This window comes from Triturus cristatus, chromosome 6, assembly GCF_964204655.1.
Source record: "Triturus cristatus chromosome 6, aTriCri1.1, whole genome shotgun sequence".
NCBI classification, from domain to species: Eukaryota; Metazoa; Chordata; class Amphibia; order Caudata; family Salamandridae; genus Triturus; species Triturus cristatus.
Window position 1 is genome coordinate 1,635,931,852 of NC_140589.1, and position 26,177 is coordinate 1,635,958,028.

General features: G+C 48.8%; 1 protein-coding gene across 2 annotated transcripts in view; it reads right to left on the reverse strand.

Annotated features, from left to right (window-relative positions):
* The window catches only part of PLEKHH2 (pleckstrin homology, MyTH4 and FERM domain containing H2), a 626,603-nt gene that overhangs the window by 39,859 nt on the left and 560,567 nt on the right, over positions 1-26,177 (reverse strand). For both annotated transcript variants that reach the window (XM_085612785.1, XM_085612786.1), the window contains exon 27: positions 23,761-23,847. In XM_085612785.1, coding sequence (XP_085468911.1) covers positions 23,761-23,847 — 87 coding nt within the window. The remainder of the gene's footprint in view (positions 1-23,760; positions 23,848-26,177) is intronic.

Consider the following 26,177-nt stretch of genomic DNA (forward strand, 5'->3'; position numbering starts at 1 on the left):
TGGTCTGAGATAACCCCACATTTAGTGTCCTGGGTGAGGCCCTGGAATCAGCATGATGTAGGTAAAGAATGCCTGCCTTGGTGGGGGGCCCCGGTTGTGACAGTAGCAACACCCAGAGCTGTGGCAGAGATTCAGGGTGATCCAGAGGCTGAAAGTTACATAGAGGGACCCTCTTCAAGAGCACAGCAAGGGTGAAAAGGCCAAATATCCCCAGGTGGTCCTCACGGTGGACCCTGGAGGAACGACGGCGCCCCACTAGTCCTACGGGCGGTTGTAAACCTGAGCTTCCAGGGGTTGCCTGGATATGCTCCGCCCCCCCTCAATGGACGTGAGTAGATGGGTGGACTGGCGGTCCACAGGTGGGAAGGGGTAAACTCCCCCACCCCCAAAGTTGGTAAGCACCAATTGGTTAGTGCCACTGTGCAATTTGGCTCCTTAGGTGGGTAGGGCAGCTTAGGTGTGTCTCCGCTGCCTGCCCTTGGATCGCCTGTATGTTTACCCACCATGTTGGCATATCTCAGTATACTAATAAACCTGCAGCAATTTTCTCCACGAAAAAGGTGTCTTGTGTGTTTATTTGATCAGGAGATTGCTGTATGTGGGAGGGAGAGTGTGTTGCCGATATTGGCACTAAGTTTAGATGCTCAGAGGTGCAGAAAGAGACACAAACCTCCCTCCCTCCATGCCACCACTCCCCCAGACGTGGACTGAGTTGCAGCCCAGGGTTTCAGAAGGAGCATCAAAAATAGGGCCAAAGTCCTAGCTGAACAGAAGCAGCGAGTTCTGCAGGTCTGCTGGTCGCCTGTTGTGCTGAGGGAGAGAGGTTGTTGGAACACTTAATCCTCAGACATTTTGTGGTGAGGGGGAAGCTGCATGCCTGCGAATATCAGTGGGGACAGGTACACAGTGAATAGTAAGCAGATGCCTGTGTTTTATTAATGGCTTTAAAGGACCTCTCTGTGAGAGGGTGGCCAGCCATGTGAGGGATAGGTGAGACGTGGACAAGGTACCCAAACAGAAAGTTCTAGTTGTAGCAGTGTGAACTCGACACAGCTCCCCTTGTGCCAGGGAGGTGCACTGCAACAAGTAACACAACACGAGAATGAAAGTAAAACATAAAGCGTGGCGCTCATGGAACAGGTGCAGCGCTGATAGTTAAATTATGTTCAAAATAGAGGTGGACAAGCCACATTGTGCAGAACAAAAGAAAGGCACAGCCGCCATAATTAAAGACAAATCACGGCCTGCAGCAGTGCAACAATTACAAAAAAGAGTTCTCCCCAACAACAGATGAAGAATGCAAGTGGAAGGAAACTGTAATTGGGCAGTGCTTCTCTGCGAATAACGGAAGTGAGGTATCGCTGCGTGAACTACTTATGAGGCAGCAAAAAAGAGCGACACTGGACTGAACCAATGAGAAGTAGCAAGCAGGTGGGAGCCAAGTCCTTTATTCAATATAACAGGTCTTCCAGACAGCGAATGAGCGCTGCCTAGACTCGACCTAAAAACAAGCACATCGGAGTGTACAGTTTGGGCGTTAATCGTACCGATAGTACTTCTCTTAACCCCTTCTGTGCCCATGACGAGATAGTCTCGTCATGGAGCGCGGTTGCGCTGTGCCCATGACGAGACTATCTCGTCATGGACCCCGCCCGCTAATGAAAGGGCCGGCACAGGAGTGGGAAAGGGCGGGGCACTCAAGGGGTTAACAAACAGGTTGAATCAGACTTTCACTTGCAATCTTCAAATTACATATTTTCTTCTCGTATGCAAGTATATGAGTAAAGATAGAGCTCTGTAAGATGTCCAAGGTCTACAGTTGAGAATCTGTCATGTCCAAGGTGTGGAATGGAGCTAAGTGTTTATTTAGCGTTGAGGTAGGAGTTCTTTCATTCCTTTCTTGACATTAATGTATGAAGGACTATTCTTCAGGTCTGGAGAATGTTGCTGCAGATCTAAGTGCTTCCATATTAGACGGTGGTTCTGAGTCATAAGAGGTAGATAGTTCATGCTCACCATATTCAATTACAAGGGTAATTTCTTTTTTGGTGCAAATTCTTGTTTGTGTCCAAAAACTAATTCCACATTGGGCTGTATTTGCCCAAGCACTAAACGTGACCAGGATGAAGAGCAGGTTGGATACACCAAGTGGGTCATCCCAGTCAAAGAATTTACCTCCGGACTTGTTCTCTGAAATGGAAGTCCAAGTCCTCCAGCGGGGCAGAGTAGCAGACTGTATCCAACAAAGTCCTCTTGAAGCCAGATAGCCGTGGACGGGGGTTCCGCTGAAGATATTAGTTTTGGTGGGAAAAGCTCAGAGTGAGAAAAGTTCATATTTCGGGTCCTCTGAAGTCCTCAAATCAGGCGTATACTTTTTGCACATTCACCCAGTCAAGATTTCTACCTTCGACCTTAGTCTTTTTATTGAGCTCAAAATCTTCTAGCAGAGCCAGCCTGAAGCTGTATGCGGTGAAGTTCCTCATAAATCGGACACCTTTGCTGCACGGTCCCTCTGATAATTACTCACATCAGGTCATATGGATCATACCAACATATATAATAATGCCATAGGGTCACCTATCTGATGATCATATTCTGAGTGTAGACTGGAAAGCTTGCACCATTTTGAACCACACACCACAAACATGAAGTCCTCAACATCAAGGCCAAGACATGGTGCTACACAAGGTAAGGTGCTGGCTACCACAACTAGCAAGTCAACACAATCAAAGCACTGGGTGTTTCTATCACTGTACAGGAGACAACACATACCTAAGCATTCCAATATTTGACTCTTTTACACCCACGAGTCAACAACTCTGTTCAAACCCAACACAGCCACTTACGCCAGCATTGCTACTTAGGACTTCCATGCAGCCACCCATCATAAGATAATCACAAGAGCATACAACACAAAAAGGGGTCCACCTTCAGCTATTCCACACACACGATCCAGGGCAGATTTTGCACTTTATTGAAAACAATGTAAACAGAACTGAGGACACAACTGCATTGTAGCACAGAAATAGTAGCTGAATCACAGTGCGAGCAGCAGATGGCTGGCGGAGGGACACTAACCAAGCCTAATAATTCTGTACTTGGTCTTTGCGCCATCATGGAAATAAAAGGAAATGACGGAAGGCTAGCGCTGCCCAATGAGAAAGCAGCAAAGAAGAACGACAATGATGACGTCGAATGATCAACTGTGGGCGGTTCCAAGCCCATTACTGAATACAAGAGTCTCGCAAGCTAGAACGCATGCTCTCGCAGGCTCGACCTAAAAAAAGTCCAGGAACCACACAAAACTGGTGGAGTGCAATTTTGAACGGACATACTCATTAACTGGTGAGTTCACAATAAACATATGCATTCATCGAAGGGTGCAAAAACGTTTAATTTCAACACAGTTGGAGCAAACCTCAGTACAGATCAGTTTGGCACTATGTAATCTGGCTCCTATGTAGTGAGAAGTCAGGCTGCCCCAGCCCCTCCACTGTCAGAGGAGTCGTTATACAGAACAGCACAGCAACAGTAAAGCAGTGGCCATGACAACGCAATATTGTTTTTCAAATCAGATTATTGGCGAGATGGAACAAAAGCATGGCCCGAAGGTAAAGAAAAACATGATCACATTCGTTGTGAACTGATTTGGTGCAGTGTTTCGTGCAGCTTAAACAGCCGAGAAGGTGTCCCTCCTACATCAAGGCTTAGTTGCAGAGCAGGTGATGTGATGTGATGTTCCAGTTTGAACAGCATTCTTTCATTTCACGCTCTTTACTTGTAATTACATAAATTGGAGAGGCCCGCGTTGGTATTTCTGCTTTTAAACAGATGCCACACAGAGAGGAGCCCACGTTTTCAGAGGTAGGTGGGTCTCTAGATTTCACATGATACCAGCTTAAGAACAACATGGCAGCCTCCAGCAGTCACAGCTGTAAAATAAAGTCTGAAAGTAGCTACACCCACACAGCTATTTGGTCGCGCGCTCTTCTCCGAGGCATGTTATCAATTTGAGAATGTAAGCATGCTTGCTGCTGTGTAATGTGCAGCTCTTAAGTGCTATAATTCTATTGCCATCCAAGGGCGGGAAAACAAAACGCGAAGAGTGGATTCTGCTGAGAGCTTAATAGTAAGCAACGAGTACCCGCTTGTTAATGCATGTAACAGCACGGCAGCAAGGAACTGGGGGCAATTCCACCATTGTTTCCCAAGGCGAACCTCTAAATCCATCTTTCACTGCCATCATTATTTGAGTTGTGAAAAACACAGAAAATACACGGGCTTCTCGGGATGTACAGTGCGGTATTATGGTCGCGTTGGTTTGAAGGCCAACTAATGGAAGCAGCGTTTTTTGCATCATAAAGTTTGGAGTATGTGCCATAAACAATGAAAACGTCGAGAAACATTTTTGATGCAAGCTGTTAGCCAGGATGTAGGATCTAAAGTCCACTATCACCTTTGCAGCTGGTCCTTTCGGGTCACGGTTTTCCTGTGGACATGTTTTCACACATATTTTAACCTTTCTGGCATAGTTAGAAGATTCCCCTGATCTCAAGAGATCCCCAAACTGAATCTTTGGTGTGCTTTGAGGTAACCATAGAGGACCGTCAGATTAGCAAGAACTTTAATTGTCCACCCCACTCTTTACTCTTGAGGGGGTAACCGCATTTGATACCTTTCCCCAAGACTTGAGTGGTAGCAACGTATTATAGTTTTCGGGATGCACCCCCAAATGACACTGCCTGTCGTCCCTTTGTAAACTAAGATCAGAGATCCCTGGCAAATAGTGGCCCTCCCTATTGCTTTATTATAATGACTGTGAGTGTCTGGAAAACTTGCATGCACAGTTAATAATTATGTGATAATGATTTCAAACGTTCGAACAAGTGTGAACAGAAGACTGATTACCATTAACCCTTTGCCGCACCAGTTATTAGGGTTACCCACGGATGATGGCAACCATCTCTTTTGTATCAAGCACTGATTGTAAGATGGAGGATGGCTGCTTCCCCCAGTAAACCAATAATGACTCTCCACCTCCGTGGTCCCCAGGTCCTGCTGAAGCAGAATTCACATGGCTTCCTACCAGAGCAGGTTCCTGGTAATTGTACCTGCCTCGTGTGACATAGAAACCAGCTCCCACAGTGGATTCTGGGAGGAGAGCATGGTCCGCCTTTCCCAGATGCCTCTCTGAGGAGGCAAACTCTGTACAAACCTAGTTAGTTAGGATTTCAGAAAGCTCTGGCACCAACTGACAGATGGCTGGTGCCCGTCTGCCCTGTAAATATAATGTGGTCTACACTGGCTGTGATTTGTGGGCAGCCTCCTGTGGTGCTTCCAGGACATGAAGCTGCATGCTGTCCATTTTCTCAAGGCTGAAGCTAAGCCTCATGCTTTGCTGCAGTTCGTCTGGCCCACCGTGTTGCAAGTGGGCATTGGGAGAGGGCCCCAATATCCCTAGCTTCAGACACGGCTCCAAGAAGCTTGCATTAATCCTCACCAGAGACTGGAGGAAGACTACCGAAGAAATTACCATCTACAAGTGCGGACGAGCTGAGTGGTGATCCAGGTAAGCCTACTCCATTTTTGTGCCAATATTTGCTTTGAGACTTTGTAGAGCCCCCACTTGCCCTTTCTCAGCACTTACCGATCTCTGCCCGACATTGTGCGTCCACAAGGCGGCCACCAGCCCAGTACTACCTAGGTCCCACAAGAAATGTCTCCAAGTCACGCTTGGGCATCTTGTGACTCGGCTTTGTAATGCAGAGGTTTATTACACAGATGACATTCACAGATGAGTATGCAGAGACAGTGACTCACACCTGACACTGGGTGTCAGAGATGTAACACACCAGAGGTGAGTTTTTTTCTACCTGGCGTGGGGGTGCCCAGTGATAAATCATTACTGTGGAGAAATCTTTGATAAACTACCGTGATAGGGGACACCCTGGACCCAACACCATAACTAGCACTGCTGAGGGGTGGGGGTATGGAATATCCCTAAAAACCACAGAAAGTTCACGGCATTAGCTCTGCTACTGGCAAAGCGATGAGTGGCAATGTACTACTGGGGCAGGTCGCCTAGATGTAAAGAATGGGTGAAGGATCTGGTATATATATCTCGCAGTCAGAGATACATGGTTAGCTGCTACTGCGGCAGTCCTACGGCAATACTTAATGGTGGAGGCAGCTGAATCGAGGAAGAACAGTGATGCAATGCCATCATAAACATACGGCTAGAAGAAATGTAGGTATGCCCCACGCACCTCCCGGGAGCTTTGTGGATAGACAATTTCATGATGTGATAAAGTATGCTGAACTGCTGATAGACTGTTTTGTTCAGGATGAAAACCAAGTGTATGCAACTGATTGAGCGTAACCTTGCACTGAAGGGTATTCTTGTTCTTTTTTCATGTATTACATGTAATCCAAAAGGAAAACACATGAATAAATAAATCGAAAACACATAAAAAACATGTATGATTGTCTACTCAAGCCATAACTCATACAGAAGCCATGAAACAATGACTTGCACACCACCAGACTCAACTCTCATACAATTATTTATCTATTGCGAATTGTAGGACAGCATATGGCGAGAGCCGATTTGAGCACCTTTGGGTAGTGTTAGTTTGATTAATAAGTGCGTGCGAAACAAGTTCAAAATTACAGATAGGCTGGTATACACATCTAGAACACCTTTTAGAGTACAGGAACTGATTACATTTAAATCAAATTACAGATGTGTGAAAGCACACGTAGCGTAAAATAGCATTTGATTCAATTTGAAATATTACTTATTAAGCGCGCGAATGCCGTGGCGTCTTGGCGCTGACTGTGACACATGGATAACTAGTATGAGACTCTAAAGCTTTAGATTTGAGAAAACAACCAGGTTTTCAGCTCCTTCCTAAACGTCATCTGGTTAGGTTGAAGTCGCAATGTGGATGGCATCTGATTCCACAGTTTGGCAGCACAGAATGACAGCATGCGGCCCGTCCATCTTCCCTTGCGTATTTTTGGAATACACACGAGGCCCTTCGTAGAGGATCTGAGAGTTCTGGCTGGAGAGTACATTGTAAAAAGTTTCCGCACCTCCCCAGATATTGCTCCATAGAGGGCCTTGTGTACTATACAAAGAGCCTTAAAGTTAGCTCTTTGCTGAACGGGAAGCCAGTGTAAAGCTCTGATAGCCTCTGATGTGGGGCGTCCCTTAGGGATGTTCATGAGCAGTCTGGCAGCAGCGTTTTGCAGTGATTGCAACTTCCTCTGCTGTGCCTTGTCAATTCCCACAAAGAGCGCGTTGCAGTAGTCAAGTTTGGATAGAAAAAGTGCCACTACAACGGTCTTTTGAAGTTTATATGCAATGAGCATCATTGTTGAGGGTCGATGATGGGTAGGATTTCTAGTCCTAAAGCCATTAAGAAAAATATTCTTCAGGATCTTCCTGAGCCAGATGCTGTAGTCTCTGCATTCAGGAGTCTGACAGTTTCATGAATTTGGGTCTAAACATCACAAGGGTCTAACTATGGAATGTTTGTATTTTGTGGTTGATAAAATTATCTTGCGTCTTGTCAGGTGCATTACGGCTCTCTTTTCAATGTAGCAGATAAGCAGACTAAACATGTAATGCAGTTTGCCCACTAGAAGGCAGAAAGGCACTTCTCTGTGCAAGGGATAGCTGAAGAGAGCTTGGAGGACACCCTTTCTCCAGTTAGATTACCTAGATAGCAGGATAGCAGTATAATACCAGTGTGCAGCTGTGCATAGTGTTGCAGTAGCTCACCTCCTAGTATTTGGTGACAAGGCTATGTATTTTCTCCAGGGAGAGGACTTGAAGACTGATACACTTTTTGTGTTTATATTTAGCTTTGATTGGACATGGAGTGCTAAGTCTACAGTAACTGGAGAATGCACAACTGGGTTTTGACCTAGGGTGGAGCACAAAACAAGGTAGATGTGATGGGGGTAGATGTGACGAGGATGACCTTTGAATGTGACACATTAAAGCAAAGCTCAAGTTGTTGTTTCTATCATTGTCTGTATGGTAGGTGATTGCAAATGGTGGCTAGGTAAGAATGTTGCCCAGATTCATTTTTGGCCGACAGATAAATCTTTGTGCCATTGGAAGGTTCATTGACTTTTAGCTTAAAGTTATTGTTCGAAGGGGGCAGTTAAATTATAGAGTAGTGAGTAGAATTGGGAGTCCTCAAATACCCTGTATGATTTTTTTTATACAGAATGGAACACTTCTAGTTGGGCACATTGAGTAATTTGGGCAATAGGTATTCCCATGTGGGTGTTTACTCTATGTAAGGTGATGGTAGGGACCACTCTGTTGTTAAGTTCTGGCATAACAAATTTGAGTCTAGCTCCTTAACCATGGCTAACAAATTAGAAATGTTTTCTCTAATGTCAATATGTATTGACTTTTGCTCCCAGTATACAGTATTCATCCCCATTTCAGAGCATTATCTTCAGCAGGAGGAGCCCCTATACTCCCTGCCAGATCCATATTCCTGCAACAGTCCAGCATCATATCTTGTTCATCTCTGTTGTCCTTCATCAGGCATCATGCCTGACATTACTGTATAACTGTAAATGTAAAGTCAATCAATGTAAATACCTTGCGACTGCAACTGCAAACCATTGATACATAACTCTGCGACTCGCACATGGGAGAGCAGTGCCTCTTTACACCGCCTTCTATTTGCGATTTGGGAAGAAAACGTTTCTGACTTGCAAAATGGCTTTTGTACATTACACAAAGGTATTTTGCATTCGCAAACTACGTGGCTTTGCAAATCGCAGGCTTTGTGATTGAAAAATACCTTCATAATACGTACATCTGGTCCTTATTCTAGGATGTGCTCAGTGAGTCACTCCATGTTCCTATTTTTTTTTATTTTTCTTCTCATTCTATGTTTACCTTATATTTAGAGGTCTTCATTGTGTCTCATGTTAATTATACTAATATAATTATTACTACGTGTGTAGTAATTTACATAAATTATAAAATCTGGCCAAGGGATAAAGTCTACAAAAATAAACAGTATAATTGTGGCATTTCATAATTGCTGCTATGCAACGAATGCATAGGATACATTATTACGAAAAAAAAGCTCTATTGTACCTTGAGTATTGATGCTATGTGTAAAGAGAGAACTGTTAATAATTTAGGCTGGTACAGTCAAAGAGCACACGCCCTGTATAAATCAATACCGCCAATTAAAACAATAACAAAACACTGCAACACTTAGACAAAGGGGCAAGAGGTAACAAGGTAATCGGCAAATCTAACTTTTTTTTTTTTTTTTTTTTTTTTTTTTTGTCGTCCTCATTTTGCCCTTGGAGAGTCACATAGAAACTCTAGGAGAGAAAAAGTGATACGATACACTGTCACAGATAAACTGGTAGTGCTCTCACATACTAGGATAGCACTCAGTGTTGTTCAGAAACTCTCCAGAGTAAACACCGCGAAATGTTAATCCATATAGGGGCAATGTTGCTGCTGTTAAATAGCCATATCTGGGTATATCCATATATAGGAGGGAGAGCAGACCAAGCAGCGTTAATCATCGGACAATGTGGGGAAAAAAAAAGAAAAAAAAAAAAAAACCCAAGCACACACTTAGGCCCAATTCAGGAGGTGCCAAAAGTCTCGTTTTTCGGGATTACCCGATCTCACTAGGTCTATTTTTGATGTACGCAATACTGATAAGCGCCAGTCCAGCAAGGTGGGAGGCAGTGGATCCTTCCATTTCCTACATATCTCTCTTCTTGCAAGTAGGATACAATAAAACAAAAGCTTTTTAACCGAACCTTGAACTTCCAGTGATGTTCCAAAAATTACGAACAGTGCATTAATTGAAATTTGATGTCCCACAGATGTTGTCAACAGTGTGCTAATAGCATCCCAAAAAGGTAACACCAGTGGTTATTCATAAAACATATGTAGATCCGAGGCTGCTAACAATCCGCATTTAGGGCATGCCACAGTGGATTCAGTAGAAAATTTAGATAGCCGCTGTGGGGAGTAATAAGCCCTGTGTAAAGTAAAAAGGTGGGTCCTACATAACCATGATGGCTTCACCGTATCCCATAAGATTTTACAAGAGGAATACCAGATGTTCTCAAGGTCTTCCCCTGGGAAAGAGGAACTCCATAATGTCTCAGGTAAGGCAAACTCCCCATCAACTTCATCTAGTAACAAGTTGTACCAAAACGAAATCTCTTTAGGTGCAGGGGGTCTATCCATCAACAAGGTCACTATACTACTCTCACCACCTATTTCGAACCTACCTCTGACAGAGCTCTGCATACGGGCCCAACTTGCTATCTGTAGATATTTAAATTTAGAGAGACCTAACCCCACTCTAGCTAGTATGTGGTCCCAAGATAGCAAAACTCCATCAAAAAAAAGATCTCCCCAAATTTCCAGACCCGCCTCTCTCAGAGGTGCTGCCAAGCTGTCAAGAAGCCACACCGGGGAACCGGGAGAGTTCCATAATGGTGACCTACCTGAGAAATAACCCATCTTTATTGCACCTCTTATTTTGACCCATGTTCTTATGAAACCCAACAAAATCTTCAACTTAATCTTTTAAAAAAACTTGGGATCCCCAAATGTAAACAAAAAAACATTCTGGTCTACTCCCCCTCCTCTCAATAATGCAGCAAACATGCTTCCTATACCCACATTTGTTGGCATCTTAAGCAGCATCCTGGCATGGGAAAGTTGGAAAGCCCAAGCATATAGCTGTAAATCAGGTGCTGCTAATCCCCCCTTTTCTCTGCGGCGTCTAATCTTTTTCCATGCTAGCCGAGGTGAATGCTCGTTCCAAATAAACAAACTAATATAACCTTGCAGTTTTTGTAAAATAGAAGGTTCAAAGTACAATGGAATACTGTTGAACAGAAAAGAAATTTTAGGTAAAATAAACATCTTTACCAAATTAGCTCTACCCAAGATGGAAAGGGAGAGCGAAGACCACGACCTCATAAGCTTTCTACAATCTCTTGTCACTATGTCTAGATTCAGCGGTACAATTTTGTCTATATCTCTAACGATGGTAAGTCCGAGATACCGCATGGAACAGTTGGGCTGGACCCCTACCACTGGCTCAGCCTCATTCCATATCATCATCTCTGTTTTGGATGCATTAATCTGGTATCCTGACATCTCACCATAGTCATTGGCCTGTGCAATTATCGCGGGTAATGCTGTACTCAAGTCAGAAGAAAAAATGAGAATGTCATCCGCATACAGGGCTACCTTCCTCTCCCATCCTCTATAGATAAAGGGCTTGATATTAACATCATCCCTCAATCGTTGGGCAAAGGGCTCGATGTATAAATCAAATAGGAGAGGGGAGAGTGGGCAGCCCTGCCTGGTACCCCGAGTGATATTAAAGGGATCTGACAATTCACCATTGACTAATACAGAAGCTGTTGGATTCCGATACAGCAAACCGACCGCTCCACGGAAACCCTCACCAATATTGAACTTCGCCAAGACCCCCGACAGGAATGTCCAATTCACCCTGTCGAAGGCCTTGGCGGCATCCAACGTGATAACAGCTAAGGGCAAGGAGTCCGTAGTCGCCATGTCGATAGCACCCATCAGATCATAGGTCAACTCAAAGAGCTGGCGACTCTTCACAAAGCCCCGCTGATCCTGATGTAGAATACAGGGTGCCACCTCTCCCAACCTTTTAGCTAGGACAGATTAAAAAAGCTTGTAATCTGAATTTAGAATAGAAATTGGTCTATATGACCCACAGCTATCAGCCTGTTTACCAGGTTTTAATATCAAAGTAATAGAGGCTTCGTTCCAAGATTCAGGAGGATACACCCCCTCCAAAAAGATCTGATTAAACAGCTGAGTTAAGAAGGGAACTATTGTTGGTAATAAAACCTGATAAACCTCCGAAGGGAGGCCATCCGGACCTGATGCCTTGCCCTTCTTACTACCTAAGATAGCTCCAGTTACCTCTTCTTTTGTAATAGGTCTATCCAAGGCAACTTTCTGAACAGGAGAAAGAGAGGGAAGAGATACTCCACTCAGCCAATCCTCAACTTGTCGTGCATCGATGCTCTTATCCTCATGATATATGTTCTTAAAATAATCACGGAGGGAGCGCTAGGTGGCGCCTGACCGTCATGGAAGCCTTTCACTGAGGCTCCCGGCATCGGTCCCTGCAAATCCTGCTGACTCCTCTCCTGGACTGCCCTGGCCGGCTCGCTCGAAGTGCGGGGGCCTGTGAAGCTGCCCTGCTGCCCCACACCGAATCCTGGGACGCTGCGGGCATTGGGAGCCTGCCCAGCCGTCGCAGAACCGGACCGACGGCGGAAAGTGGCGGCTGTGGAGCCGCGGCTCGGGCGAGCTGGGAAATTTAGCCCGCGGCGCCCACGAGGGGCGCAGGCCTGATCCTGCTGAGGCTGAAGACGCGGCGGCCGCGGGGCTGCCGCGGGTGCTGCTGGTGCTGGCCGGGTGCTGCCCTGCTCCGCTGATGCTTTCCGGAGCCCCGGGAGTGCTGAGACGGACCCCCCCAGGCGGCGCAGAGCGGCAGATCAGGCGGTGAGTGCGGCTGGCAGCGACCGCTTCACCGGGGCAACTGTGGGGTTGGCGGTGAAGGGGAGTCCCCCCCCATCGGGCCGTGTGTCGGCGGCCGGGGGGCCCGGGCCCCCAGCCCCCCCCCCCCCCCCTTCTCCCTCCCTTCTCCTCCTGGCTGCAGCGCGGAACCGGCTCCGTCGGCCCAAGACTGATTGCGGACTCCGGGTGCGGGGGGGGCCTTCCCTGATTCAGGCCGCATATCGGCAGCCGGGGGGTGTGTGTGCTGTCCCCCCTCTCCCCCCCCTCTCCATCGCTTGGGCCCCCGGCTGAGGACCCCGACGAGTGGCACCGTGCCCCCCCCTGGGGACCGCGGTGAGACTGAACTGGCGAACTGTCCCCTTGGAGAGGTGGGCTGCGACGGAGGTTGGGACCTTGCGACTACCGGCTGGGGGGCCCCCGAGTGGCGGACCGGTGGCCTGGAACTGGGACCTACATTGCTGGACCTCGCTTTGTTGAGGGGAGCTTGCGGGCGCCCCTGCGACCAGGGGTTGGACGGGCAGTCCCGATGAGATGCCCGGCGGGGCTTGACCGTTAAGGCTGGTGCTACCCAGCCGTTTCCAACCGCGGGACCTCCCGGCCGGGCCTCCTGCTGGTCCCGCGACAGCCTGACCGCCCGTTGCAGTCCCGCAGGCCAGCCCGTTGCCCTCCTCCGCTGACGGCCGCCCCAGAAATGGGTAAGGACAGGGCCGCCAAGCCGGCGTCCGGGGCCACCCAAACCAGGATGGACAAATTCACGACCTCCGACAAGGGGCCCGGCCCCACGGGCGAACAGGTCCCGGCCCCCGCTGCAGACCTGGCTGCCATCCTGCAGGCCATCAACTCGTCCTGCGCCTCACTCGAGGGCATGGTGGGAGAAGTCAAAGTGGACGTCGCTCTTCTCCGGCAGGATCTGAGGAATGCCACCGCCCGCATTTCGGAAACCGAGTCCCGGATATCCACGGCTGAGGATGACATCCGCCATCTACAAGATCAGGTTCGGGAGCTGACCACCCACTCTAAGGAGTTACACCGCCGGGTCGAGGATGCAGAAAACCGCGCTCGGCGCAGCAACCTGCGCTTAGTGGGATTCCCGGAGGGAGTTGAATCGGGCCGGGCGGACGACTTCATGGAGCGCTGGTTCCGGTCCTGGATGCCGGAGGACAGCCTGTCGGCTTCGTTCGTGGTGGAGAGGGCCCACCGCTCCCTGGCCCCCAGGCCCCCCGGGGCACCACCCCGGCCGTTCATCCTCAAGCTCTTAAATTTCCGTGACCGAGATGCCATTCTCCGCGAAGCCCGGCGCACGGATGCCCTCCACTACCAGAACCACAAAATCATGGTATTCCCGGACTACACCCGCGAAGTCCAAGAGCTGCGTCGCTCCTACACTGAAGTGAAACAAAAGCTGCGCTCCCTGGGACTCCAATACCAGCTCCAGTTCCCGGCCCGCCTCCGGGTCGTCTTCCAGCAAAAGACTCTTTTCTTCGATACCCCGCGGGCGGCCTGGACCTGGTTGACGGAGGAGCACCCCCTGCAGCGCTCTGGGCGCGGATCGCCTCCGGGTGCGCGGGGGAGACGGGGGAGACCCCGGACATCGAAGACCCGTCGGCGGCATCGCACATTACCCCGGGAGCGCACAACGGGGGAGGCGATCACCACGCGCCCTGGGGGACGGCCACGCCGGGGATCGAGAACCTCCTCTGCCTCCTCGGCCGCACACGCCAGTCCCGTGGCGGATGGGCGGCGGGCCGCGTCGCCCCGGCTCACAGGCCCTGCAACCCACCCGGCCGAGTTGGTGGACACTTCGGACCTCTCTTGCAGCCCTAACATTTGACTTTCTTTGCCTCTTTTTGGGGAGGGGGGGGTGGGAGGTGCCTGGGCGGGGGGGTGGAATGCTCCGCTGTCAGTGTTGCTCTTGGCCAGGGCAGGTCAATCAGGCTTGACTTTTGATGTATCAGGGGTCCACTAGCGCTCAAGCCCAAGCGTTTTAGCTTGGTGGTTCTTCCATTTGGTTCGGGCGACAGATGCTTCCGTTTTCGAAGTATAGGGTGGGGGGAGGGGGGTTGGGGTTGTTTCTTCCTCGTTGGGGAGATTTTGTTGGTGGGGGATGACTCCCCCTTATTTGTTGTGCTAAGGTATCATGTACTGTTTGTCCTGCTCTCTCACCCGATGCTCCGCTGTCCTTCCTCTCTAGGAGCCTGCTCAGACGCGCCTCCACTGGCCCCCTCTTCTGTCCTCGACTATGGATGACCCACCTGTCCCTAGGGCCGCCATGCGCATACTTTCCTGGAACGTCAATGGTCTTTTGGACCGTTTCAAACGCATGGCGGTCCTCAAATATGCACAACGTGCAGAGATCGATGTGCTCCTCCTCCAGGAGACTCACCTGTTGGGTAACAACTGCCCCTTCCTTGGCCGTTACGGTTATGACAGGCTATGGCATTCAGGTTTTGCACGGGGATCCCGGGGGGTGGCCATTTTGCTTCGCAAGTCCTTCCCCTTTGTCCTGACCCGGGTGCTTTTGGACCCCCAGGGTATGGAAGTGGTGGTATGTGGCACTCTGGAGGGGCGACCCCTTACCCTGATGTCCCTCTACGCGGCGCCGTCCCTCCTGCCGTCGGCCCTCTCCCACGCAGCGGGTATCCTCCCGACACTCTCTGCGGGTGCCCTCATTCTCGGCGGGGACTTCAACGCTGTCTACTCGCCCCACCTGGACTCGACGGGTCCGGTCTCCTTGACCCGCGTCGCCCGTGCAAAACAGCTCTCCTCTTGGGCGGAATCACAGGGCCTCTGCGATGTCTGGAGGATCTGGCACCCGCAGACGCGCCAATACACCCACACGTCGGCGGCCCATCACTCCCATGCTCGGATCGACCTCATCTTCGTACCCTCCACCGATTGCGTGGGGGTGCGGGACGTACGCATTCTCCCGAGGGGCCTTTCGGACCACTCTCCAGTGCTCCTCGCTCTCGGCCCCCCCCCCCTCTCTGCCCGTCCGATGTGGCGTTTGAACGCCTGGTTCCTCCACGACAAGGCTTTTCGGAAGGCGGTCGGGGGCGAGATAGCCGACTATTACTCTCATAATGAGGGCTCTGTCATCTCCCCTGCCGTCCTGTGGGAGGCCGGCAAGGCGACTGTTCGGGGCGCCGCTAAAGGGCATCTGCAACGCCAACGGCGGGCTCAATCCCAGAAGCTCGCGGACTGCGAGGCCCAAGCCTTGGAACTGGAGCGTAGTCTGGGGGACTTAGATGATGCCGCACGGTCTCGTCGCTTGGCCTTCCTGCGGGAAGAGATTCGCCTACACTCCCTGGAGGCGGCGAAGATTCTATGGCGCTCCTCGGTGGCCCGGGTGTACGGTTGGGGAGACAAAAACGGCACTCTTCTCCACCACCTGGCGACCTATCCCCGGGCGGGCAGGATCATTCCAGCCATCGCGGACCCTGCGGGTGGCGTCCACACGGCCTCGGTGGCGATAGCCCAGGCGTTCGCTGACTATTATTCCCAACTGTACCGTCTCCGGCCGTCCACGCTCTCCCTAGAGGAGTTGCTGGGGACAAGCGGGGCGACGCTTGCGCAGCTGCAGCCTGAGGTTTCTGAGGCCCTTGATTCGCCGATCGAGCTGCAGGAGATTGAAGGGGCGATCGGCCGCCTGGCACCTGGGAAGACCCCGGGACCCGACGGGTTCCCCCAGGAGTACTACGCTCACTATCGTGAGACTCTGGCCCCGAGGCTTCGGGACCTCTTTGCGGCCGTGGTGGAGACGGGTTCGTTCCGGCCCGAAACGGACACAGCAACCATAGTTGCCCTCCCCAAGACACAGCCTCCCTCGCGGTCCTGCTCCGACTACCGGCCGATATCCCTTATTAACACCGAACTCAAAATCTATGCCACGGTCCTGGTGCAGCGGTTACGCCCATCGCTCGCCTCCCTGGTCCACCCGGATCAATGTGGCTTTATGCCGGAGCGGGGGACCAGACACTGCCTGCGGCGCCTCCACCTCGCGATGGTGCACCGCGGCCGCCTTTCCCCCTATCTGGCCCTCCTCTTGGTCGACTTTGAAAAGGCCTTCGATTCCGTGGGATGGGCGTACTTAGGTGACGTCCTGGAGCGTATGGGCTTCGGTCCCCAGTTCCGTGCCATGGTAATGGTCCTATATGCGCACCCGCGGGCCCGTGTGTTGGTCAATGGGGCTCTATCTCGCCCGTTTCCCATAGGTCGGGGGACGCGCCAGGGATGTCCGCTCTCGCCCCTCCTTTTCGCTCTGGCGATGGGACCCCTGGCGGTGCTGATTCGCGCGGATCCCGTTCTTCGCGGATGGGAATGGCCAGATGTGGCCCCCGACAAGATCGCCCTATACGGGGACGATGTCCTCCTCTATCTTTCGGATCCAGCGACCTCGGGACCCCAGGTCCGCCGGATCCTCCATCGGTTCGGCCAAGCGTCGGGTCTTCATCTGAACCCCAAAAAATCCGTTCTAGTCCCGCTACACCCGTCGCGGGAATGTTTCGACTGGCAATCGGATATTCCCCTCCGGAGACTCTCCTTTAAGTACCTGGGGATTTGGGTCACCCTCCTTCCGGAACTCTGCTGGGCCCTCAATGTGGCTCCAGTAGTCAACAAAACCAGATCAGATATGCTCCGGTGGCAGTCCCTCCCATTGAATCCGCTAGGGAGAGTCGCTCTATACAAGATGATGATCCTCCCCAAGTTTCTTTACATGCTACAAAACACTCCATGCCCTTTTCCGCGCCCGTGGTTCCGAGAACTGGATAAAATGGTGACCAAATTCCTCTGGGGCGGCGGTAGACCTCGGCTGGCCTTGGATCGATGCAGGGTCCCCTCCTATGACGGCGGCCTGAGCATGACTAACCTCTACCTTTATTATCTGGCCACCCAGCTATTGGTGATCCATGACTGGTTCTCGGGGGGCTGGGGCGACCCGGCTTATCGACTCGAGGTGCACTGCCTCGGGTTCTCCTCCATCCAAAACATGCTCTATGGCACAACGGTCCCCCTGTCACTCCCCGACGTCGTGCGGGCTCCCTTTCTCGCGTGGCGCGCGGCCCTGCGGCACACTAGATGGTCGGGGACGTCCACGCAACTCACTCCGCTTTGGCACGGGACATGGCTGCGGGAGGTGGTGGGACTAGCGGGCTTTCGGCAGTGGGATCTTCTTGGTATCTCTTGTCTGGGCGATTTATGGCGTGGGAGCCGCATGTGTTCCTTCCAGGAGCTTCAGACCCGCTTCTCGCTGCAGCCCTCCCAATTCTACCGCTACCTTCAATTGCGCCACGCGGTCCGGGCTCACGTCCCTCTAGACTCCAGACTGCCTTCCCATAGCCCACCTGAGGCTCAGGTGATGTTGGGGTATCTGGGGAAGGGGGGTATATCCCGCATTTATAAATCCCTGATTAACAATACCCCGGTGGACTGGAGCGGGCTCAAACAGCGATGGGAGGCCTGGGTGGGACCCCTGGATGAGGCGGACTGGAGGGACGCCGTTATGGGCCCTCGGTCGCTTACCACCTCCGCTAGGCTGCGGCTCATCCAAATCTATTACCTCCACACTGCCTATCTGACTCCGGACCGCCTGTATCGGGCGGGCCTCCGCGTGGACGCCTCCTGCACTCGTTGTGGGGTGGCTCCGGCGGATTTTTTCCACATGGTGTGGTCTTGTTCCCGTCTAGAGGACTACTGGGCAGCGATCGAAGCCGAGCTAGCGGAGGTCCTGGGTTGGGAGGTTCCCCACGAGCCTAGAATGGCCCTGCTGGGCATCATGGACGGGATAGACGGGTCCCGTAACGAGAAGTACTTCCTCGCCACTGCCCTTATGGTGGCTAAGAGAGATATAGCGGCAGTGTGGTCACGGCCGGACCCGCCTAGAGTGGCTACCTGGAGTAGAGGGGTGGATTGGTGTGCGGCCCAGGAGCGGTCGTTATATGCTGCACGGGGCTGCCCCAAAAAATTCCGCAAGATATGGGGGAAATGGCTGGGGGGCCTGGTTTGAAGGGTGGGGGCGCAGAGGGTGGGGACAGAGGATGGGGGAGGGTGGGAGGGTCTTTGCAATTGTTTATTGATGCTTCCCCGATTGAAGTTACTAATGCCTTGTTCAATGCACTGCTGTATATCATTCTTGATACTGTTCTTTATGCCGCACAACACAATAAAAATTTGTTTATCAAAAAATAAAATAATCACGGAAGGCATTTCTGATATCATTATCCGCTGAGTGGACCGTACCTTCTGCCGAAATTTGATCAATATTATTTCTAATACGATCCGTTTTTGCTTTCCAAGCCAAAAGCTTTCCCGCACTTTCCCCGTATTCAAAGTGGGCCATCTTACTGGCCTCCCATCTCTGAAGAACTCGTAAGTTCAGTATGGAACCCAGTTCCCCCTTTAATGTAAGTATTTTATTTTGCCATTCTTCTAATATTTCTGGAGGAGCGACAGGATGTAACAAGATATTATCCTGAACCATAGCTAAATCTGCTTCCAACGAGATGACCGTGTCTCTATAAGTTTTCCTTTTATATGAGACCTTGTTGGTAATTAGGCCACGCAAAAAAGCCTTAAATGCGTCCCATACAGAGCCGGACGAAGCTGAGCCAGTGTTGTTTTCAAAAAAATACTGCGTTTCAGTTCTTAAAAAAGAAATATCATCTGGAACATTAAGGAACGAGCGGTCAAACGACCATGTTCTGGCAGTGGCAGTGGTTTCCGACAGCCCAACCAGCTCAAGGCATAGAGCAGCATGGTCAGAGAGATGAAAGGGGAGATAGTAGACCTTTTGCACCAGTTTAACTAATTCCTGACTGACCAATGCTAAGTCTATCCTCGACTGGTGTTGATATTTGTAGTTCCGAAATGAGACGCCCTGTCTTAGACCAGACTTAAGCCTCCATACGTCCACATATCCGAACTCTTTCATTTTTTCAAGTAAAAGAGACCTAGTTTTAGATGAAGATATAGGTCTATTAGATGAAGATTTATCAAGAAGAGGGTCTAAGACCACATTAAAGTCTCCAGCCAGGATGATCGGTTCTGGATAAAGAAGAAGATGGGAGAAGACGGTACTTAGAACTGATGGGTCATCCTGGTTAGGCCCATAATAGCCTACTATGGTAACTCGGACCCCAGCTATAATTACAGAAACAATAATCCACCTCCCACTTGAATCAACAAGTTTTTCAACTAACCTGGCTTTTAATGATTTTTTAAAGATAATCACGACCCCTCTATTATTAGAGTTTTGTGTAGTAGATACACAAAAATCGACCCATCTATTTTTTTTAACTAAAGAAAGCATCTCTTTTTCCGTAAGATGCGTCTCTTGTAATATCAATACTTGAGCATCAAAATCTCGGAGATACTGCATAATCTTCCATTTTCTTGGGCTAGAGCGAAGGCCATTAATGTTCCATGAAAGAACTCTAAGCTTATCCATAGAGACAAGTTCCACCCCCCAACCAGGTATTCACCCCATAGCTACAAAAAGAAAAACCTATGCTAGCGATACTAATAATACTAACTTTCTCTTGCAGAATCATGATTCTCCATACCCAAAGAATGTAACAACGGGCAAAAAAAGAGGACTTTTTAGAAATTTTTACTTGCACCACCCCCCCGTGCCCACCCAGACCTCCCCCCTCCCCATGGGAAACCCTTACTTTATCTATCTGGAAATTCCAGTAGATAGCACTCCTACTGAGCTCCTGTCCTGTTTTAATCTATCTTTACTGTCTTTACTATCTTTACTGTCTTTACTATTACATTTACAAATACGCCCACAAGATATGAGAGAGGAGAGAAAGAAATGGAAAAAAGAAAAGTAGGAAAAGCAGTGTATTATAGATCCTTCCGTGCCCCCAAAACCCCCTTTTTTTTCCTTTTCGCTTGATTTTTTTTTTCTTTTCCCCTTTTTTTTCTCCTTCTTCCTTCCTTCTCTACTCTTTTTAAAAAAAAAACGGTACTCTACATCACTCTCAACTGCACCTAATTAGAGCCCCCGTTATCCTTATTCTTCTCTCTGCTCTTCCCCAGAGAAGCTAGGAGTTCATCAGCCGCCTGCACTGATCGAATGTTGTGCATAGTATTATTATGCATAACCTTCAGGGTGGCTGGAAATGCTAGCTGAGCCACCGCACCAAGACTCCTAAATGCCTCCAACCTCCTCCCGAACTCCCACTGCTTATCCAATGTGGCCCTTGAGAGGTCTGATCTAACTTGGAAGTTAAACCCCTTCCCACTCAATGACTTCTGCTTTAGGGCCAAACCCAAGATAGATTCCTTCAAAGTATAAGTACGGAAGTTCACTAATATTTTTCTTGGTTTTTCCCTTTGAGGGTTTCTCCTGAAGGTGTCTCTGTGAATGCGCTGGATGTCAACAGATAGATCCTCAACCGACTGATCTAATCTCAAAGAGTCTTTTAGCAACTGAGTGATATATTGCTTAATATCTGACCCCTCACTACCTTCCGGAATGTCAAGAATACGAAGGTTATTGCGGCGTGCATTATTCTCCAAAGACTCCATCCTCTCAGCCAGCATCAGATCCTCCCTTTTGAGCTTATTGATATCCAGTTTGGTTTCGTCCAAATGCAAAGACATAACAGTCATGTTATCCTCCAATCTTTCTGTTCTTGTCGCGAGGTTAACTAGTTTACTATCTAGAGATTCGCAGTAGTTCCGAATTTCAGACTGGATAGCTGATGAGGCCTCGAAGCCATTTTTGATGTCTGCTGATAGGGATGAAAACATCGACTGGAGATAAGAGGCCAAAGATGGATCAACCCCACCAGCTGAGCATGTATCTGGGGCAGAGGTTATATCCCTTTGACCATCCTCTTGTGGTAAGTTGCTACTATGAGATGACCCTGTTAATGAAAACCCGAAATTGGAAACCGTTGATAAGGGCTTCATAGCCAGATGTTTTGGGGATAACAAGAGGGTCGAAGACTCTATGGAGCATGGGCGATCCATTTGGCCTTGTAATAAAGAATCCGATTGACCCGGAGCACTAGGACTCTTAACAGGGGGGGTGGAACCTTGGGTGGGAAGGACTGAGAGACTACCGATGTTATCCGTAGCCTCAACATCCCCCTCTGCATTTGTATCAATACTCTCAACCTGGAGCAACGACGCGTTTGTTTTAGCCGGAACTGGCCCCGCTACTGACCCCGAAGAAATAACCGGGTCTGTACCTGTAGCTAAAGAAGACTCAAAATAGTTCTGTGACGCCATCGTGGAAGAGGTACTTTCAAATAGTTGCTGATCGGGAAGGCGCAGAACCTGCGGGATAGCCTTAAAATAAGACCGCAAGGACGGCGTTATCCTAGACTCTATATTCTTGGCTATATTCTTAACTGCCTTGATGTTTCTGGCAGTCTTAGGATTTTTTGCTGCTTTATTAGTAAAAGCGCGTTTCGCCTTAACCTCACCCGAAAGATAAGAGGAGACTCTTGTCTTTAAGAAGGACCCTTGAGTGGCCTGAACAGCCTGAGCGGTCCGATATGGCTTCGATAACCCTTCAGAAGATGATAGTATCTGATCTCCCTCAGTTGATTCAACAGTTGATTCAACAGTTATATTAGTTTCAACAGTATCGTGCACGGGGGGCAGCCCGGAAACAGGGCTATTGACAGAGACGCCCAAACAAACAGGCACAGGCACAGGTTCCTCTGGGTCTCTTATCCTGCCAGAACAACCTTGTAACGGTTCTGCTACCTCAGAGAACTCCGCCTGAGCCTGAGCCCTCTCACCTCTCCATAAATCTTTTGTGGGTTTGCCCCCCCCCCACTCTCCCCCTACCCCTCCTACCGAACTCAGATGAAATGTGGAATTCCTCCCTGCGAGGCCCCTGGAGAAGGCTACGAGCCTTCCTTCCTCGACGGAGCTCCAGCGCAGCCAGATGCCACAGTTGCAAGCCGAGAACGGCCTGCCTCGGAACTCGGCAATCAACCAAGATCCCTGCCCTCTCGTCCGCCGTAGCCGAGCCAAGCCTGGAGGGAGGAGCAAATCCAGCAGTCAGAGCGGCAGCAACTTCGCGGGAATCAACCCGCGGACTGATGTCTCCAACTACGGCAATGGCAATGGCAATGTCTCGACACCTCCCGTCTCCACACATCTGACATCCAGGTATTATTGCAGAGCGGCGTATCTACAGGTCCGTCATACCGCGTAAGTGACTTTGCATATTCTAGCTGTTAGCGCACGAACAGGAAACTCAGAATGGAGTGCTGCGACAGCTACCTAGCTGCCGCCATGTTTCCCGCCTAACCCAGCTGACGGCAAATCTAACACATTGTTTAAAAACCTGAATAGGCTCCAAAACAAAACCCCACAAAACCTCCTGGTTCAGTATTAAGGAAGGAGCTGACTGGAATAGGCATTTGTATTGTTACTGACATCCAGGGTTTGTACATGCTAGTAACATATAGGTATTTGTGGTAAAAGATCTTAGCATCTCGCAAATTGATGCAAAAAAGTATGTCCACGCAAATGTACTCCTATGGGTTTCCACCTAATTTTGGAATACATTTCCTGTTCTTTGGGATTATTAGCCATTTGAAGGTGTAGGTCTGACACCCTGTGCCCATTGCTGGGTCACAGGTTTTTGAAATCAATCTATACGACTTGTATACAACTATGCAAAGGCACTACCACATGCCATAGAATACATCTAAGCATGCAAAACGTATAATATATGTGCATATGTGCACTGAACATTTTCTTTATTCCTCCATAGGGAAATACCTGCCCCATTTTTAATGCATGTTCTTTTCCCAGTTACACATTCAAAATGAATGTATGCCTTCCTTTAATAGAAGTAAAGCTACAGTTAGGATAGGAATAGGTCAGCACCCAGTTAGTGCCACAATCAAGTATGTTTGTTTGTGTTCCCGACTTTTAAGGACATCCCACACCTGAAATACCAACTCTCAGCCCCTTGGACAAGATTTACTTACACGTAAAAGTATGTGAATAAAAGGTTTTTATAAGTGTAAATCCACTTTTTGAAAATCACAAACATGGATTCACAACTATTTCTCTACCATGAAATTACAGCTGCAAATGGCTTTGTGCAGTGAGCGTCCAACTATTAAAGATCCCGTGCTGTAAACATGTTGATTGTCAAGGTTCATAGCTTAGTGTGTCTGCTTTCTTACCATAGAGCTGTACTCCAGGACACTAATGCCGTCTTCATGAACAGCCAGCCATGTAAAGGTGGTGTCCAGTGGTGATGGAGCCAAAGGCTATGTAAGCAAGACAGTGGAAACAAAAAAAAATCAGTTTCATATTAATCTTCAAACGTGACCACAATAAGTTAACACATACTATACAATATAGAGAGATCTATAGCCCTGACATTTGTATTTTTTACCTTCAAACACATCCCTAATTATAAGTCCTTCCAGCCCTGCTTTGGTGTATGTATGAAAGCATTACAGCAATGAAGACCATTAGAATTAGTGTTTATCTATTTACACTGGACAAGCTATGTGTCTTTCGGTGGTTCTTTACAGTGTTTACAAGTGTAGGCTGGAACAGGAAAACCACATTTTGCAAACATTTGCAGATATCTATATATTCCACACACAAAATGTGGAAAAATGAAGATGGAGAATCAGACAAAGTCAGTTCCGAGAAAAGATTGATAAAGGTCAAATTGCCTCACAAAACTCCAAGCCCACCATGGAACTGTTATTGAACCGTGGAATAAGTATGTACAATAAGTTCCAATAAAGTCCAAATTGACAACGTAAATAAATCTGGATCTGATGTAAAAAGTGTGCACACAAGCATGCAGGAGCACACATTTAGGCCAGTTTGGGCTTATACGCATTGGCAATATATTGCCTTCATTATAGTCTTGGTTTTATTTCTTTGCGAAATGAAGGTTGGAAAGCAAGAAAATCTTCATTGTAATACTGTGTTTGTTTCTATACCATAGAAATGTTGTGGCACAGAAACAAATGAGGACAACAATTTGACAGGAAGATCCAAAGGGCAATTCACCAGGTTTAGCTATAATATGCTAGTATGCACAAGCATGCACACATACACGTGTGCATGCTTGTGTTTGCACGAGTAACAACATTAAAGCCAGTGGCGGCTCCTCCTCAATGGCGGAGGAGCGTCGTCCCACTGTCTGGCTCAGAGCCAGTAAATGTAAATTAAAACGATGTACTTGCATTGTTTTAATTTACATTTGCCGGCTCTTAGCCAGTGCTGTTGGGAAGGGCGGGCCGAGGTATGGGAGTCGGGAGGAAGAGTGCCAGTGCACTCCACTCCCTACGTGTGCATATGTATTTTGGCTGGCCGTCTCAGGCCGGCCAAAACTCACATGTGCACTTAGGTTTTCTCCAGCACTGCTGCATTGAGCAGCCGGGCTGGAGAAACCTCACAGACTCCCTGGTCTGAGCAGGGTGTCTTTTCTGCCTGTCTGTCCCAGGGGATGTGGGGACTAGCAGGCAGGAAGAGTAGAGGCGGCGCGAGGATACGCAACGCTGTAGCGGCCGGCGGCAGAGGTAAGTATTATTATTTTTTTTTATATTCAATGCCCCCCCCGGGCAACGCCCTCCACGCGACCCCACCCACCTCACCACCCTCTGTTTATATCGGCCGCCACTAATTAAAGCCAGACCTATTGGTTATCATCTTGCTTATTTTGACCCTTTTATATACACAGAAGGAAGAAATCAAAATTGCAACCTCCAGATTACTGTCCAGAACTTGATTTTTATAAAGCTGTATAATCAAATGCAGGATTATAATGAAGGTCCTTGCAGTCATTATAGTCCTGCTTTTGTTTAAATGAAGGTCAGACACCATCCTTTTCCACAAGTGGTTGGTGCTGGAACTACAGTCCAACGACCCATCTGACCAGGTTACACATTGCCCTTCAGCCTCTACTTTGTGGAAAAATGTATGATGCATATCACTGTCCTCTAACAATACCTTTCCGAGTGATCTGATGCTCCTGGGGATAATCCCAGCAACTCAGCCACATTCAAACTGGCTGCCGTCCTCGTCAACAATGACCTTACTGTAAATGCAAGACGGTTTCCTTGCCATCAACTTAATAACAAAATACCCACCTCTGATAGCAGGGGCTTGAAATAATAAAACAAGACCCACCCCAGTGGTGGTGAGGAAAAGTCACAAAGAGCTGTCAATGTAAACAAATCCAAAGGTCGAGCGGCAATGAAGGAAAGCTACAAGGAGCTGGAAACAAAAATAAGCCACTGCAATCTGATTGTTATCGCTGTCCAACCCTAAGATGGCAACACAAGCTACAAATATTTAAAACAATTACAGAAGGCAAGCTGAGTATCAGGCGAGCAGGCGAGTCGGGACAGAGATAATAATGAAAATTCAAACAAAGGCTAATTTATTGAAAATAAAAAAGGATTTAAAAAAGGATTGTGTAACCATGCATGTTTGTCAAAGTATTAGCAGTGTAAGGACTGAGTGTACTTTTTAGATGCCAAATATTCCCTCATGCATTGCAATGAAAGGCGGAATAATACATTCAAACAGCTAAAAGCATGAGATGAGAAACAATTACTCCCCTGAGGTACAG